General features: G+C 37.9%; 1 protein-coding gene across 1 annotated transcript in view; it reads right to left on the bottom strand.

Annotated features, from left to right (window-relative positions):
* LOC127438542 (tyrosine-protein kinase JAK2-like) overlaps positions 1–13078 on the bottom strand; it is a 37946-nt gene extending 24868 nt beyond the window's left edge. The window contains exons 1-4 of the mRNA XM_051694188.1: positions 12461–13078; positions 3699–3942; positions 1934–2057; positions 451–568 (exon numbers count right to left, since the gene is read on the bottom strand). Coding sequence (XP_051550148.1) covers positions 451–568; positions 1934–2057; positions 3699–3900 — 444 coding nt within the window. The 5' untranslated portion in view covers positions 3901–3942; positions 12461–13078. The remainder of the gene's footprint in view (positions 1–450; positions 569–1933; positions 2058–3698; positions 3943–12460) is intronic.
* Positions 13079–19803: the final 6725 nt, after the last annotated feature.

The raw sequence follows: 19803 nt of genomic DNA, 5'->3' as shown, positions 1-19803 counted from the left end.
CAGAGGGCCAGACAAAGATAACTGGTGGGCCATATTTGACCCACGGGCCACCAGTTGACTAGCCCTGTCCTAGAGACTCGGGGGTGGGTTCAACCAAATAGCAACACCCTGGCAACCACCCACAACACCCTAGCATCACCAGCCACAAATTGTGCATGGGCAAGCACCATTCAAAAAATAAAATCTAACTGTCCTCGTGAGATTAAAGACAGAACAGTTCCCCATCTCTGAAAATATCCAATAGAAGATCATCTAGGCCAAACAGCAATTAAATAATATTTGGATATGCTCAATTAAGAAAGAAAAATTTCAGGCCAAGTGAAGCACAGACATTGTTGCTATGCTGATTCTTCAGATACTGTACATTCTATTAAAGCCCAAAATCACATAATTAATAACTGTGGGCAAATTTTATTTGCTAAATTGATTGTAAATATCGTGAAGTGTCACCTGGGCAAAGAGGTAAGCCATGACATAGTCATCCAGTACAGGACTCTCAGATCCCTTAGTTACTCCATAGCGATATGCCCGAGACGTCCCACAACTGTACCAGCCTGGAAAGTAGTACCTGAGGAGGTGGAGATTGACAGAAACTATCACAAGTTGACTGCAACCAACACAAAAATGTAGACAATATTACAAAATATGGGGCACTTACAAGAATATTCCAGGTTCAATACAAGTAAAGTGCAATCAACAGCATTTGTGGCCTAATGTTGATTACCACAAACAATAATTTCGACTCATTCCTCTTTTTCTTAAAAAAAAAAAAAAAGAAAAAAAAAGAAAACAGTGAGGCATTTACAATGGAAATGAATGGGGAAAATGAAAGTGTATGTGGCCAAATTTGGAGGGTTTAAAGGGAGAAATGTGATGCTTATAATTTTATAAAAGCAATTACATTAATTATTGTTCAAACTTGTGTATTATTCGAGCTGTAAACTTGTTTAAACTGTCATTTTTACAGCCGTTTTAGGATTTGTTGACATTACATCGTCATGGCAGAATTTGTTTTATAAAATTGGCTATTACTTCAAACTTAAAATGTTAGTAAGTGATTTTATCACACTAAAATCATGTTTACATGCAAACTGCTTATGTATTGTTGCTATACTTAAGTGAGTATTTTAATGTTCAGAAATCGCCCCCCATTCATTTCCATTTTAAGTGCCTCACTGTAACCTCGATTGGTGTTTTTTTTTTTTTTAAGAAATAGAGGGAAGAGTCGTAATACATTTCTGTGGTAATCAACATTAGGCCACAAATGCTGTTGATTTTTTTAATTTATTTTTTTTACCAAGTTTGGAATGCCCAATTCCCAGTGCACTTTTTTTAGTCCTCGTGGTCGCGTAGTGATTCGCCTCAATCCAGGTGGCAGACGATGAATCCCAGTTGCCTCCACGTCTGAGACCATCAACTCGCGCATCTTATCACGTGGCTTGTTGAGCGTGTTGCCACGGAGACATAGCGCGTGGATGCTTCACGCCATCCACCGCGGCATCTGCGCTCAACTCACCGCGTGGCCCACCGAGAACGAACCACATTATAGCGACCACGAAGAGGTTACCCCATGTGACTCTACCCTCCCTAGCAACCAGGCCAATTTGGTTGCTTAGGAGACCTGGCTGGAGTCACTCAGCACGCCCTGGGATTTGAGCTAGCGAACTCCAGTCTTTTACCACTGAGATACCCAGGCCCCCACAAATGCTGTTGATTGAGCTTAACTTGTATTGAACACGGAACATTCCTTTAAGGATATACAGCTTACGCTCACACACAGTTCAGTTATTTATGAGAGTGACAACCGCATTCTAGAACCGAAGTGACACCTGTTAATTTTCAGGACTCAAAACCGCATTTTCGGCAAACGCTGTGTGAACGGAACTATATAACAATTCAGTGAAAGATGATGCTTACTTTATTACAAAATTACCTAATTCTAAACAACAAATTCTCATTGGCTGTTTCGTCTAAATGAAGAACATGATTGGGTGATAGCCAGACCCCTTCATCTTCTCTGTACAGTCCAAACAGGCTGCAGTAGACTGGTGACACTCCTGTGGGAGAACACATGAACATAAAGAGCAGAAAGTGAGACAGAGAGCCCACCAGAAAGCAGCCTTAAGGTCAATTCATTCAAAATGTAATGGATATGTTTCTGTGATATAGGAATATATCATAGTATAATGATAGCAGTCTATGATAGCATAATAATAATGATAATAGATATTGTTTCATGGATATAATTTACAGACACTAATATATATATATATATATATATATATATATATATATATATATATATATATATATATATATATATACACACACACACTATTATTAATACCATATACAGTAGTATATACACAAAATATAATAGTGTGATATGTTATAATGCCGAAAAAAATTTCCGTTCATTAATAGTTGAGTCTTGTGTTCCAAAACATTACCAAGATCTTCACTATACATTTTATTTATATGTTTGTTGACAATTAATACCTGAAATCATGATTCACCAAAAAAAACAATCAGGTCAAGTGTTATGTAATTGTACCATTCCTTGCACACTGTGTGCGATATGTATCCTGGTAAGAGGTATTTACTAGTTATGTCTGGATGAATTTAGTCTAAAGCAATTACATTTAGTTTTTTTATAATACACACAATATATATATATATATATATATATATATATATATATGTAACAAATTAACTATAAAAAAAACAAATGTGTCTAAAAATTCATGAATGAATGAAACCGTTAAGCAATGCATTGATCGTACTAGTCCTTTGAATAGGTTTTAATAGCAGCACCATTCAAAACACTGTAAATGAAGTCAGCTAACAAGAAAAAAAAGTGTCTAAGTGCGACATCTAAAAACACAATCACACGTGTCACCATGGCCCTGCTGGGGTCCAACTGCAAGCTCTTGGGCTGATGTTTATCATTGTTAAACAGTAAATACAGGTGGACTGGCAGGATCTCATGTTATGTAAGCCATTAAAACTGCACCTGATACACACATTAGAATCCCCTTTCATTCAATGTGTCCCCAATAATTGTTTACATAATAATCACAGTAAGTGCACTGTTTGTGGCTTCTTTAGTTTCATTTTGTGCTTGAAAGAAAAACAAAACAAAACTGAAGACTAATTCAACACTGCGTGTTCTCAATCAATAATCATAATCAATAATGGACACATGCAATTCAGTAAGTGATTCAGATGTTAAATCAGTAACCACTCTGATGGATTCAGTTAAAGATTTGTTAGAGGGATTCGGATTTTTAAACAATATTTTAGTAGTTAGAGAGTCTTTTTTTAGTGATTCATTAAATTCACCGGCTCATCACACATTTGTGAAATGGGCTATGCTGTATGTTTGTTTTAACGTAAGCAGCCATCGAAGACAATGCAATAGAAAGATGTGTTGTCTTTGTGTTGTTTTGCAGTACCTGGCCCTTTTAACTCATTTAACCCACACTTAATTCAGAATGCAAATGCATTACTAAAGTAAAATATAATTTATTTTGCCATAGCACTGTAGATTCAGAAGTGGCACAGTGGACACGGTGTAACATATAGCATAAATATAAAGAATATTGAATGTTGTGATGGAGAATATCTTCTAATTGCTAAAACTAGACTACATTTGTAGGTTCTCTGTTTTTTATTACTGTATGATGTGTACGACTGACCACACTCCTTGGCAGTGTCGACGATGAGCTGTTCGGTAATGTACTCTCCTTGTGGGTAACTGAGTGTTGGGCAGTCAGCATCGCTCCGGCTGCTGTGGTAGAGGTGGATTTTGAGAACGGTGGGCTGCTTCAGGCAGAGCTCCTCACGGTGGACGTAACCATTCTGATGAGTTGGCTCACAGGCAGCTGTCTCCATGTCCATCACAGAGACACAAGCAACAAGAGATGAAGCAGCAACATTCACCTGGAAGTGGACATTTAGTGGGAAAGTAAAACAACAAAACTTATGTTAGGTTTCATCTAGGTGACTGGAAATGCATTGAATTTGCCAAACCTTTTTTGCTTGAGGAAAAAAAGATATAATGTTCCAATAAAAGGAATTTAATTGAATATAAAGATTAGGGCTGGGTAAAAAAAAAAAAAAAAAAAAAAGTTTTTCAGATTAATCCTGAAATTGATTCTTAAAATCCAGGGATCGATCTTTTACTCTATGTGCAAACCTGTACAATGAGAGCAAATCACTCGCAATTTTCTTGCTATACAGCTAAAAATGTCTGTAATTAGCCACTGGCTGGTAAATGTTCAGAGTTCACTCACCAGTGGTTGAGTACTATATTGGTGAAGCTGTTCAGCACCGAGATCCTTTCACTGAGTGTTGAGAGTAAAAGTTTGGTTTGACTCATTCCGTTTGACTCGGTTTGACATGTAATGTGTGTCCAAAGATCCATGCAACCCATTTGTCATTGAAAAATGTCTCTTTTAATACCCGTTGATCAAAAACAACAACAAAAAGAAACAGAAAAGTTTTATACTAACCACATAGCTAGTGATCGAACAATCTGGGTTTTTTTAATGGCCGATGCCGATATCCAGAGAGCAGGGTGGCCGATAAGCCGATACAATGCCGATATATAACACTATTTAATATAGTAAATAACAGAAACATAAAATTGCTTAAAAAATGAATAAACCTCTTATTTAACACTGTATTTACTCAATTTCACAAAAAACTTTAACTTTTTAAAAAATAATCTAAAATAATATTGTACTTTAAATGGTAGACAGTAGTTTCTTCTGATTTCTGTTTAGTCATCAAATTTTAGTAATTTATTTGCACGAAGTAATTGTTACTATATTAGGAAGAAGGATATAACAGTACACACAGTAGTCCAGCAACCATGGATGGCATGTGTGCATTAGTAATTGCATTTTCTCACAAAAGGCAGAATCAAACCAACTGTACATACAGTGCATAGTGAATAAGACATTTACTTATAGCACACAAAGCGCTTTTAAGTTGCACTTGCGTGCTCGTGCGGATCACCTACTTGGATTGTCACGGAGTTGACCGTCATGTTTTGTGAATCAGAGGAACATTTGATCCTGCAGTTTTGATTCTGGCTGATATAATACGCGCTTCAGATGAAGATATTAGATGAGCGCTCGATGGGAAGAAAACGCTGGATATTCATGAGGTTCATGAATTACATCTGTTTAAACGAAATATCTGCATATTTGCAGACGCTATATAATAGAAGTTTTATTGATATTTGCCTTTGATCATTAGAAAAGAAAGTTAAAAGTTACAGGGAACTGTTGAGGAGAGACTGTTAGAATACGTGCTTCAGAGGAAGATTTATGAACACTCCATAGGATGCTGGATCTGCTGAAGTTTTGTGAGGTTGGTTTATTACATCCGTTTAAACGAGATATGCGCATATTTGAAGACCGTATATGATATTCGTTTTATTGATATTTGCCTTTTTATCATTAGACAAGACAGTTAAAAGTTACAGGGAACTGTTGAGGAGAGACAGGGAGAATGAAACAGTCGAGCACTTTATCATTATGAGCTCAACCGTGTCTGCCGCGGCTCTGATATGCGGATCATTTAAATGACACTGTGTTGCACACCGGTCTATTATTGTAGTCAGATGGCAAGTAACAACAAAACGAACCATGGCTGATCGTTTACATGTCACAGTCGCGTCACATGCAAGCAGGCGATTCTCAGTGCCCTCAAGAAACAAATCGGCCAAAGGGGAAAATTTATCGGCTGATGCCAATAATTAAAAAAATTCTGAATATCGGCCGATTTATCACCCTTGGCGATATATCGGTCAACCACTACACATAGCACAGATGCGGTAAAAAAGCCATTCAATTTCATATTAAGCATTCAAACAAAACACTTCTGTGAGATGCTCAATGAACTGCAGCTATTCTTAAAGGGACAGTGCCCTTTTAGCACTTGTTCTAAAATGTGACCAAAATGATGAAAAACTAATAATTAAATATTGATAAAATAAACGATTAAATAAAATCTGTAAATAAACTTTTTCTTAATGTACCAAGGCAGAAGAAGAATTAACCACATTTGCTGAGGGATATTTCTTTTCCCATTTGTAATCAAAATGAACATCATATACACTAAAATATACTATCCATTAGGGATGGGCATTTTGGTCATTTTGTGTACTTGAGTATTCAATGTAATTACTCGAGTACTCAGGCGAGGGGGCACATAGACATGTACTTATATATACATATACACACCGATTAGCCACAACATTAAAACCACCTGCCTAATATTGTGTAGGTCCCCCTCGTGCTGCCAAAACAGCGCCAACCCGCATATCAGAATAGTATCCTGAGATGATATTCTTCTCACTCATTACTGTAGACTTTGTCAGTTCAAACCAGTATGGCCATTCTCTGTTGATTTCTCTCATCAGCAAGGCATTTCCGTCCACAGAACTGCTGCTCACTAGATGTTTTTGGCACCATTTGGAGTAAAATTTAGAGAATGTTATGCGTGAAAATCCCAGGAGATCAACAGTAACAGCAATACTCAAACCGGCCCATGATCCAAATCACTGAGATCACATTTTTTCCCCCATTCTGATGGTTGATGTGAACATTAACTGAAGCTCCTGACCCGTATATGCATGATTTTATGCACTGCTGCCACACAATTGGCTGATTAGATAATCGCAAGGATGATAGTTGGTGCCAGATGGGCTGGTTTGAGTATTTCTGTAACTGCTGATCTCCTGGGATTTTCATGCACAACAAGTTTGTTGCTGTGATGATTTATGCTTCCACCCATTTAACTCGGAATTTTAAACTTCATACTGAGAAAACTGCAATGGAACGCCACTTTACAACTCGTGCGGAAATCTTCAGCTCTGATTTAGCTGAAATGCAGGTGTGTAACATGTCGGCACCGAGGGAGATTTACAGTCAATAATAAACCTTCACTTTTATTAAATAATACACATTAATGAGCCAACATTTCTACATTATATGACAATAAAACCTGTTTAGCAAACGTTTGAAGAGACAGATGTTAAAAAAAAAACAGTGGATTAAACTCTCTATTGATTATCGTAAACCTGTAGAACAAACGCTAGCAAAAAGAAATCTCAGACTCCTGGTTTTGGCCTTAGAAACATGGAATGTGTTATGTGATGTTTGTTTTATGTAGATTATTATTAGAAATTGAATAACTAAGTGACCCTACAATAAGTCTTATTTGAGAGTAACAAATAATGATTCCCTTACAACTCAGTTCATTTGACATTGCGTTTGCTAACATATATGGGGAGTGTCCTTCCACACGACCTAGTTGAAACCTCTCTACAATAATGCCAATATTCTAATATTGGCTATGGTGTTTGAGCCCCGCCCTTTTAGGCGTGAAGCTGTCCGCTATAAAAGCAGGTGCGCAAACACCATTCTTCAGAATTTTCTTCAAGACAGCGATTCATCTCTCGTCTAGAAGCCTTCTTCTGCTTCGCTGTCGACTACACGAGTCAGCGGGCGGGATCTACACGGCAATGAGAAGACTCTCCAATCCCCTGCAGTGCTCCAGCAAACATCACTCCGCCTCGCTGCTTGACACTTCGCTGGTAAACGGGCCGCTTCAGCATCCTGATTCCCCACAGCGCTTCAGCAGGAGTTGTGTATCTTTATAAGCAATTGTGTATTGTTATTTTTGTATATATATGTCGCTATAGAGTCGCTTACGTGTTCGATCTTTTAAAAGATGTCCTGTAAGTGTTCCTTGAGGCACATCCCCCCATCAGATCAGCATTAGAGCTACATTCTCTGGGCGACGCCGTCTCAAGCTGCGTCATTCACAAATCACCCTCGTTCTGAGGGACGATTCAGCCTCCCACGCCCTCCCACCCGCCTCTTCTGTGACACCCGAGGGATCACAAGAGGAGGCACGGCAAGGCTGTGAGGTCAAGCAGGATGAATTTGAGGTGGTCCTCGTGCAGGCACATACCCCCCGAGCCCCTCAATCTCCATGTAAAGCATCTATGTCGATACATTATGTGTGTGACAAGCTCACACCTCCGCAGGAGCGCACGGCCTCGTCTCGTTCGGCGGTTCTGACGCTGGGGATGATGATAATGTCATGTCCCTCGCTGCGTTAGGCGAGTGGTCAGTGGATGACGCTACAGCCCCTTCACCCAGCGAGGGCGAGGAGTGCGTACGCGCCACTGACAAGGAGATGCTTCGCGTCCTTTCAAAGGTGGTCGAAGAGCTTGATATCGTGTGGTCTCCTCCAGAGGAATCTACACAATCTCGCCTTCATGAATGGTTCCTGTAGTCCGGATGCCATTAAGTGATCGCATCCCATAGATCTGCCCAGTTCTTCCCTGAAGTTCGTAACGAACTGTCAAAATCCTGGCGCGCGCCCTATTCTGCTCGCCCACGCAGCAATTACATCCTCTCTAATGTGGATCATGGGGAAGAAAACAGTTATGCCCAACTACATGTGTCTCTACCCTCCCTAGCAACCGGGCCAATTTGGTTGCTTAGGAGACCTGGCTGGAGTCACTCAGCACGCCCTGGATTTGAACTTGTGACTCCAGGGGTGGTAGTCAGCATCAATACTTGCTGAGCTACCCAAGCCCCCCATGTGAAGGCTGTTTAAAAATTCACCTTTTGTGTTCAATGGAAGAAAGTCAAACAGGTTTGGAGCAACATTAGCGTGAGTAAATAACTATTTAAATTTTGGGTAAACTATTCCTTTAAGACAAAATTCTGGTAAAATACCCAATCAGCTCCATGTAAACAGGGAAGTAACAAACAGCATTACAGGGTTTATCAGCATTATTTTTTATGCTGATACAGGGTTTATCGCCATTACAACTACATTTAAATATTGGATATAACTTTACATAGACAAGAGCTGTGTCCCAAATGAGGCCCTATACACTTAAGCTTTACACTATGCACTTGGCCATCTATGAATTTTCTAAGTGCAGTATTGTCCCAAATGGAACAAGGAACATTTCCAAAATGGAAATGGAACTTTTTTTTTTACTACAAGCAAGCATTCATCGTATTTCAGTTAACAGAAGGGATGTTTCAAATGCATACGATGTGTTGCCGCTAGCTTTAGCCAACTTCAGTCTAACAATTATATCCCAAATAACCTACAGATTCACATGGCGTGGGATGATGGTAAAGCCATATTCACCATAAATCATCACGGCCAGCTAACCCCGCTCCTTCCGCTACATAGAGCAAGCCGCGAATGCTGAGTGCATGAAGTGACCAACACGCCACACTCCATTATTTCGGTTGAAGACGTACATCGTCCAATAACTTGTAGTACTCTTTTTCTCATTGCATTTTCAGTGTGAACATACTATTTACACAACAAAATGGTGTAAAACAGTGCAGGAGTATGTGATCTGGGACACACTTAAGGTTAGCAGGTAAGGGATAATGTACAGTCAGCCAGCTGTTATCGCAAAATATCAGGATGATCAGGACCCCGACACGAAGTATCAGAAGGGATTGACTTTGCGATAACAACTGGCTGACTGTACATAATCCCGCTTATTACATGGCTACCAACCAAATAAATAAATACATGAACACAAAATATTGATTTGCGTTGAAATTAACAGCTGAAATCCACCTTTGGTTTTGCGTCGGAGTTCTGTAGGTGTTTATTTTGTAGACTAATTAATTAATGTCTGACTGCTCATTATGTATCTTATTACAAGTCTCCTTGCCAAATAAATACATAAATGCACACGAAACAATGATTTGGGTTTACATTATTTTATTACCTTACTTGTAGAGATCGCACAGTGATCCGAAAAGCAGGAATGATCAGAATTGAGTATTCCAGAGAGCCATGTAATAAGCGATGTTATTACACTAGTCATGTTAACACTTATTGTGTTAACATGAGTCACATAAGTCCTGTGGCAATACTTTTGAATCATTCATTGTAAGTACCTTACAGAATAAAAAATGTTTGCTTCTTTTTTTTAAATAACGAGGGATGAGTCGAAATTATTTTTGTTGTAATCAACATTGCCACAAATGCAGCTGATAGACCTTAACTTGTATTGAACCCTGGACATTCCTATAAAAGACAAAACAGGGCTATGCCAACAGCTTTACTGCAATACTATAGGAAGTGCGCCAGAAGAGGAACTGACTTGGGGAACTGCTATTATAGTCATTCTGAGTGTGTCACCATTGCTGGTGTTTGCTTTGGCAACATCAAAAAACAGGACACAAAGGCCATTCAGAGGATTATGAAATCTTCTCCAAGAAATATAAATGACTCCAATTAAAGTGAAAGCTTTTGTCTTTACAGCTTAAGGCTAGAGTTTTACAATAAGGCTTCTTCAGTATCACAAGCATCAGAACACTAGACTTTCAAAAGTTAGGCTAGTTTTTCTGTTTTTAACCAACAATCATGAATCTGATAGCATTCATCGCCAGCATGATCACAAGGGAAGTCAGCATGTTGTTTCCGAGAGTTCTGGTACCCTAGGATCGGCCACATTATGCAGACACACCGACAAGCAGCATCATTTTTGCATTGGCTCCAGCATGTTTACCTTTCACTGTGGCACAACAGGAAGCACGTTGCATCAGTGATGTGGGAGACCCAGGTTCAGACCTCATGTTGAAAATAGGAAGAAATCGTGTCTGCATAATCTGTGATGAGCCCGATTCAGAGGTTGCATTTTCCCTCTAACATAACATTTTTACTCCACTGATAGTTAGGTTTAGATTTGGTGGTTCAGTTTATAAAATATGCATTCCTCCTCACTGTATTACTGCCTGTGCTGCTGAAAACAACTCGCTTTATGCACCCCTCCGTGGACATTTCACCCAGAAAATGGAGCTCACATGTGCCCATATTCCCAACAACACTTGGGAATAAGGGCTTGATGACATCAGCAGAAAATGAAAGTTATGTTGCATTCCAGATTCAACTCAGAAAGCTGGAATTTCCAGCTTCCTTCTAGGAAAAGTGCAATGTAACGCCACTCGAAGTCGGACTTCCAAATTGGAAACTCGTGTGGAAATATTAAACTCTGATTTCACCGAGATGCAGGTGCATGACATCACACCAACATGTCGGCACCCAGGGAGATGTACAAAGTTAGTCATAAACATTCACTTTTATTAAATAATATTAAGTGCAATCTGCTGTCACGTCACAATCGAGTTGTATTGTGGGATATGGAGCTGCCTGAAGCGTACATCAGAGTAGACTCACTCCCTCTGTCAAAATCGAGGGGTTGAGGGTCTGTCAACAGAAACTGCCCTCGCTCACTTAAAGTGGAACAGACTTCAAAAATGGCGGTGGGGATTCCCCTGAGGGGAAGTGCTTAGGGGAGATAACAAGTGGATGTTTAAAGTGAAGTGGAACGCAGCCTAGGTTGCCTTAATGGTCGGAGATAGGAAATCAAGTAGGAACATCCCACTTTAAATGGAACGCAGCTTTAACTAATTTAGATCCTTTGGAATAATACCCACCGATGAACTGCTCGCAATAAGATCAGGAACATACATTTAAGAAGTAAACAGGGTGCATTTTGCTTTAGCGTTGACTTCTAAATTTCTTTTAATGTTCTATTAAAAGTCTTTGGTCTGATATAGTGATAACATGAAACAGCACAGTTCAATGACTTTTTAAAATCAAGTATTCAGTTTCAGTTCTTTATTGGCATAATAAATAGGCCTGTTAGTACATTTGTATTGCTAAAGCATTTATAGCCTCTGAGGACAGAATGTGAGTGAAGGAAGAGCTGAGTATTCAATCATATCTTAAACAAGCTAATTAAGGGCATTCAATCAAATGTCCATCTTTAATATTCATTTATATAGAAAAGCAGTACCACAAAAACGCTATGAAAGAGCAAGGCCTGAAAATGGAGTGATTATCGTGAGTCAGAACACAGAAGTGAGTGCGCTTGACTTCCTGCGGAGGAGATTTGTAGAGTTTTTTTTTTTCTTTTCTTATAAAACATCACTTTTTCAAACGCGGATGCGAAGCATTTCTGCAGTCTAACCACAACTTTGCTTTAATCCTAACATGATCACTTTGCAATGTGGTAACCTTTATATATATGGTGGAAGCTGCGTAGGCAGATTGGAGCTGTCAAAAGTTTCTAAGAGTTCCTTTAAGAGAGAACCTCACAAATATATGTATGAATTGTGGTAAAATGAGCGTACTTGATATTGTCTTCAGGTTACACTCATGTACTCAGTTCATTTACAAACGATAAAGGAAGACAGATTGCCAGTGTGCCAAACTGGCTACCCTGTTACATTGAAAAAACAGCATTTTAAAGCAAAGCATGCATTGAATCTGCAACACTGAGCAAAGTATGGCCTCACATAGTGCAATATACAAGTAAAAAGTCTTAATTTAAAGAAAGAGTCACATCTGTCTAAGAAAAATGACTAGTGTGAAGAGAAATACTTACTTGTTTGGGGTTGCTGAGCTAGCGTGCACGGCTAGCTAACTCGCGTGAGGAGCAGCGCACTTTAAACTTTAAATATTCAAGGGTAACAGTCATTTAATCCATTCTGCTGCTTATGTTCCCGATATTTTTCGCTCGTTCTCATTTACGTGAGGGTCGATCGTGTGTCCATCCCGTTAGTTGACTTGAAACGCAGCTCGCGAAGATGTTTAGGGTCAAATTTAGACGGCTAGCTTCGCGTTAGCAAGGGCTGCTGCTGCTGCTCTTATTTACAAAACTCGACCATAGGACTTTCGCACAAGACAACGACGACGACGACGGCCTTTCTGTTAAATACAGACACTTGGATGTATATGTTACTGACGCGACATGTCTAAAGATCTTCAGTCAAGTAAAGTCGCAGCTAGCAGACATGCTAACACAGCCGAGTGCCTGATACAGTCGGAATATCAACAGATCATGATTTAACAAACGCCAGCTGAGTTTGCCTTGAAAAGATCTACGCCCGTCTATGTTTATTATTTTTGAATACGACGCAAATGAAGACGAGCAGTCGCGAGCTTCTTGTGCTGTCTGCATATGCAGGTGGCACCCTGTAGTTGCTGTAGTTGACACGCCACCAACAGGCTTCAGTGGGCTAGGTGTCAAAACCTAGCGAGCTTCCTTTCTAGACAGCTTTTTGGGCATCACAGGCTGCTTGTGAAAATATGCATAAAGTCTTTATGTAAAGACGTTATGCAGTGTGAATAAGAAATTGACTTTTTAAAAATAAACCTACCTTGAGAAATATTCACTGGAGTAAAAAGTGTGACGTGCAGAGTAGAATTATAAGGGTTATGCAGGACACCTTCCCCTGCTTATTTTGAGGTTGCACACTTTCTCCTAACATGTTGTAAATGATCATCAATTGTTTAATGACATGTTAAGTGCTATTTGCAAAAGTAATTGGAACCAGGGACTTAAAACTAAATGTTTTTCATTTCGGTTCATTCTGAGCAGAAACAGTGTTTTTTCAGGTTCTGGCGTTCCACAGTCTCTTTTCCAAATGGTAACCAGTTAGAGCATAATAAAAGAACGGTTAATAACATTCTTTTTAAAAAAGACAGTACTCTGTGCTAAAGGTGGGTGATATACCAGCTGCAGTGTTTCCAGATCTCAAAAAAGAAACAATGCACCATTTTTGGAAAAACAAGCTCAAATTAGAAATTAGGCTTACCCAAAATAAGCAAAAATAAGCTAATTAGTTCTTTCCCACGTGGGAGAATTTTCAGGATAGAAATTATAACAAAAAAAGTATACAGTAGCCTATATAAAGTAAATCTTTTCAGTAAATGCATTCTTAATATTAAATATTTCCCCCAAAATATTTAAAATGTTCATTTGGCCACCTAAAGTCAATTAATAGCCTAAATCTCTCTCTCCTGCATGCATGCACACACTGCGTGGGTGCATTTGGACTAAACGTCACCTTTTGCAGGCCAAATTATTATTATTACTTTTTTACATTGGTTTTTAAACTAGCGGTGTCCTTCAGAATCAAAGTGCATGCTTATGCTCTACTAAAAAGAGAGAAGCCTCTTTTTTCATGAAAAATTATCGAGCAAAATTAACCGGTTATTAACCGGTTATTAACCGGTTATTAACCGGTTGCCAGCATTAAGAGGGATTTCGTTCCTGTTTTTGGTTACGTTCTGCAAGAAAAAATCTTTTGTTTTCATTTTTCGTTTTTCGATTTTGTTTCTTCAAATGTTTTTAGTGCCTGATTGCAGAATTATGTTTTTTTTTTTTTTTTCTAAATTGTTTAATAGCAAAATCCACATGTAAGATTGTTTCTCAGTGGGCAGTATCTCAAAATGTAGACCGCATTTTTGGGTATCATAGGTTGAGCTGATTTGGTACGCACCTATGATTACCCCAAAATATGCTGTACACACCTAATGCCCCAAAATGCTGTCAAGGTATGCAATTCATTAGCTTTTTGAAACGCAGCCAGTGTGTAACAGTAGATTGCAGATTCACTGACCCTTTGCTGTATCACCTCCATCAGATTACAATCAATTATTAACTCTAAACGCCCTCAGCGCTGATCCCTTAGGCTTAAATTATATTTGCCTTTTATATTTGGTCATTTAGACATGCATGCTTTTTGACTTTGTTTAATAATTTTAGGAAAGTAACGATGGTGAACTTGTCCTTGATGTCAGACTCGTGTTTGACCTCTCACACTGGTTTAGCTGAAAGCAAAGTGTGTTTGCTATACACATGCTCCATTGCTTATTCAATCTATATTGAGCTTGAAAAGGCTGTATCATTTCATGCATATCCCCCTGACCAAACACTAAACAATGTGATTAATACATCAACAGTAGATTTTCACTTGCATTTTTGAGCTCACAAGGAAGTAAACTTTGCATTTAGTCTTATTCAAATTGTAAAAATAGCCTTAAATACTAAGCATTATGCTATAAGGGAAACACTCTGTATTTAATATTTTTTAAAGCTGATATATGCAGTTTCTTTGATGTTAAAATTATTTCTTGTATCTCAGCTTAAAGGGATAGTTCAGCCAAAAATGAAAATTCTCTTATCATTTACTCACCCTCAGGCCATCCCAGATGTGTATGACTTTCTTTCTTCTGCAGAACACAAATTAAGATTTTTAAAAGAGTAACTCAGCTCTGTTGGTCCATACAATTGAAGTGAATGGTGGCCAGAACTTTGAAGCTCCAAAAAGCACACAAAGATAGCATAAAAGTAATCCATACGACTCCAGTGGTTAGATCCTTTTCTTCAGAAGTGATATGACAGGTATGGGTGAGAAACAGATCAATAATTAAGTCCTTTTTTTTTTTTTTACTATAAATCTCCACCTTTGACTAGCCCCAGCTAGTAGATGACAATATGCAAGAAAAAAAATAACCAAAAGAAGAAAGTGAAAATGGAGATTTATAGTAAAAAGGACTTAAACATTGATCTGTTTCTCAACCACACCTATCATATCACTTCTGAAGATATGGATTTAACCACTAGGGTTGTATAGATTGATTTTATGCTGCCTTTCTGTGCTTTTTGGAGCTTCAAATTTCTAGTCATTTGCATTGTAAGGACCTACAGAGCTGAGATATTCTTTTAAAAATCTTTGTTTGTGTTCTGCAGAAGAAAGAAAGTCATTCACATCTGGGATGGCATGAGGGTTAGTACAAAATTAGAAAATTGTCATTTTTGGGTGAATTATTCCTTTAACCAAGGCCCAAGGGTTATATCTTGTAGGATACAATATGATCAATGTGGGTGATAAGTAAAATTCAGAGGCACAGGTTTGTTAACCTGTTAAAACATGGACTGCATTAATTAAAGACCTTAACTTTAGCAATTCACATTGTATCATTAGCATATTATTTACTAAAACAGTAATAAATTAAAAAAAAGATAATTTAATAACAGATTCCTGCATTGAAATCAACCCTAAATATTTCCTGAATAGATAGATTATACTTATAGCCTACATATTATATCCACACATTTGATCAGGGAAACTAGTTTTTAAGAGAAATGTTCACATAGCCTGTATGGCATGCACACATTATAAGATTGTTTCTTTGAGTATTTAGTCACTAGAGGGAGCCAGTTTCTTTAGTAACACCCAGACAGCTTCTGAATTCTTCGGGAAGAGAAATAACACTTGTTAGAACAACCTCCATCCCTAGCTGCACTATTGCAAAATAGCTGGATAGAAACTGAAAAATCGACAGAGGCAACTGTATCTATTGGAATCTTGTGTTTTTAAAATGGCAGGGATGGGTCGAAGAAGAAATCCTTTGAAACTAGGGAGTCTAGGGAGTCTACCTAGTATTTAGAGAACATTTGGTCTTGAACTGTTGAAAAACACGATGCATGCATGAGTATTATATACCAGTTATAAGGGTTACTAAAGTGCAGCGTCTGACATCATGATCAGTGTTGCCTTTTCCTGGGGATATCCGTCACAAACAGAGAAGCAGAGAGAGGGACGGGAACAGGAAAACATGTGCTCATTTGGTGGAGGGTGGGCTGTGCTGAGGAGGTGAGATTATTTCAGCAATGGCAACTACGCCTCAGACACACTGTTATCTACTGGATTTTTGACATTACTTTTTGGCTGACACAATGTATCTGTATATTTTAAGCAGCATTAATACACAGAAATACAATATAACCCATATTAGGTATCCAAAATGTAAAAGAAAGTGCCTGAGTTTACAAGTGAGTACATATGAAAAACTAAAATGCTGTCTAAATTATTGGTGGCCATTACATAATTATACATTATAATAACTTGTAACATGACAACAAGCCTAATTTGTTAATACAATGCATATGATGGAAATGACAAAGATGCATCTGAGGCCTGACAAAATTGTAAACATTAAAAACGTATTTTTGCTAAAATATTTGGTCTCTCCCTCATGTGTTTAGCTCGTTCTCTCTCACTTTCTCTCCCTCATGTCTGAACTTATGAGTGTGAGCACGTGGATCTCCTGCCCTACAGCTGTTGTGGTTCAAGGGCAGGAAGCAGCTTGGTGGTTCCCACACAAAGGTACACATCAAACACCCAAACCAGTACAGACTCACTGACTTACACACACACACACACACACACACACAACAGCACAAATGCCAGGCACACAAGTATAACACTGTGCACAGTGAACAAATACACACCAAGACAAACAGGACATTCCTACTGTCTGACGCTAAAAACCAACAGATTGAAAGGCCTTATTTCCACTTAAACTAATGGTTTAGCTCGCAAATGACAGTTTGATTCTTATTTCATTAGTGTATAGTATGTATACTATAAAACCATATAGTATTTTGTTCAAGTTTCAAACAAATGACAGCTCTACCTATACTTCTGTTCTTTATGCACTCTAAGCACAGAACAATGATTTTCAAAAGTCTTTTTTAAAAATTATTTTGCCTTTCAGTTATCGCAACTTAAAATGTAAAGTTAGAATAATTGCCTTAGATTGATCTTGTTGAGATAACTCAATTACTCAAGTTTTTGTTGGCTGAACTTAATAAGTTATTGAAGTTATTATTGAAACTATTCAGCTAAAATCAAAATATAAGTCAAGAGAACTATGCACTTCACGCTTATGTATTTGGATACCCATTATGCACTGCGGCATGAAGACATCTTCATTTTTTTTTTTACTGTTTGCTGCTTTTATTTATGCTGTTGGTTGCTGTGTTTGTTGTCACTTTCAGGTATTTGTCATGTAGCAATAATTCAAAGCTCATCTTTTACTCAATCTTTTACTGTCTTTTGTGTTGAGGCCCATGCATGTCTCCTTGACTAGTTCAAATCTAAATATGACAGAGGGATCAGACATTGGTCACTGATTTATCATCTGGCTGTTAACCATCAAAATGGCAGTTCATTATCTCTGGCAATGGGATGGTCCTAACTACTTCTATGGTTACCAATTATATCACATGAAAATATACGTAATTGAAATTAATTAGAACTGAATGAGAATAAAGTTGACTGAATTATGAAAGCTGAGTTTACTTGAAAATACTTTAAGCTCATTTAAGTTGTATTGATTTAATTGAACTTTATGTTGTGTTTGAACATCTTTCCCTCTTAAGTTGACACAACTTAAATTTTTAAGACAGAACAAATACTTAAGTTGAAACCACAAGTGCATCTGAGAGTTATTATCAATAGACACCCACTGCTAAATTTCCAGCGCTAAATAAATGGGTTAAAATAACGTTTTAATTGCTACTTATCATGCACGTTGCATTCAAAGAAACCCTACAGCACATTAATAGCAAGGGCTGTGACCTGGAGCAACCTGGGGTAAAGTGTCTCACTCAAGAGCAAATGACCCCACATAACAAGGCCTTGTTTGACACAGATTCACATTTAAAAGCACACATAATTTGCATGCTGAATTTGCAGAAGAACCTCAGAACTCAGTTTTACCAGAAATGCCTTACAAGAAGAACTTACAAAATAAAATATGTCACGTATTGCACATAGTGATAGTCGGATTATTGAGTCATCATTACATCTGGTTCTCATTGGAAAAAGAAAACTTAGTCAGTAAAGAACAGGTTTTCTGGTGACTATTTCTGTAAGAGAGTACACTACAAATAACCAACTGAATTTATCACTCTCCAGTTTTTCGAAACCATACAACATGCCAACTTTCCACAGGCAACTGTTTTGAAATATCTACCTTCTCTCTCTCTTTCTCTGACTTTCTATCTGTGCATACGCCTATGCTGGGAAGAAAGGCTCAACTCTTTCCCACGGTCCTAGAGCACGTGGTTTAAAATTGGATCCTAAATGACCCACCCTCCCTATTGAAACGTCACCGCAGCTCAACCATTGAGATCCTGTTACACTGCTAAATATTTTTTTAAAGCATTTGAATGAGAGTCTACTGAACTGGCAAAGACACATTCAACAAAACCAAAGTACCTAAAGACAAGTTAAGTCAGGTTTGAGAGTTGAGAAATGCTTGAAATGATGTTTTCACAAGGGGTTTGAGTGTTCAGTATTAATACATGATGTTCCATTCTTGTTTCTCAGTCCAGAGCATGCAATATTTAAGTCCTCACAATATTTTTACCCCCTTTTTCTGTTTTTGTAGTTCTGATGATTTTTTTTCAACGCAAACTTATTCTTAATAAATGTGGTACACACGTGAAAATAGTTTTTAATCTAATTATCAATTTAATTTTAATGTTTACATTTTTACATATTCATATTTTAAGTGTAAAATCCCATTTGATACTTTAAGAATACATATAGTGTACACTAATAAAGCAATAGCATGTCATGCCTCTAGAAGTTAATAAATGCCCTAGATTTGGGCTTCAGTCTCTGTGCCAAATTGAGGCTACAGGGTGATACAAAAACAGCATGCAGTAGCCTAGTTCCCATGGTGCCTATAAGGACACTGTTTCACTTCATGAGAACTCCACTGTTGCCAGAAGAAATGTCAGGCAAGTTGTTCCCCCATTTGTTCATATATCTTTAACAAATGGATTGCAGATAAACAAATGTTTTGGAGTGTGAAGATCTGTGAAACTATCTGGGAGTATTGCCCACTCTACACTCACCCCATAATAATTTTGTAATTTATGTATTATTTACAGTTCGCCTTTATGCAACCCCAACTGGTCACACTTTACAATATGTTAACATTAGTAAATGTGTTAGACATCACAAACTAACAATGAACAATTACAGCATTTATTAATGTTGGTTAATGTTAATGAATAAAAACACAGTTGTTTATTGTTAGTTCATAATGCATAAGCTAATGTTCACATAGGCCTATTCAACT

Source organism: Myxocyprinus asiaticus, chromosome 4 (assembly GCF_019703515.2).
Source record: "Myxocyprinus asiaticus isolate MX2 ecotype Aquarium Trade chromosome 4, UBuf_Myxa_2, whole genome shotgun sequence".
NCBI lineage: Eukaryota > Metazoa > Chordata > Actinopteri > Cypriniformes > Catostomidae > Myxocyprinus > Myxocyprinus asiaticus.
This window is presented reverse-complemented; position numbering and strand designations above follow the sequence as displayed.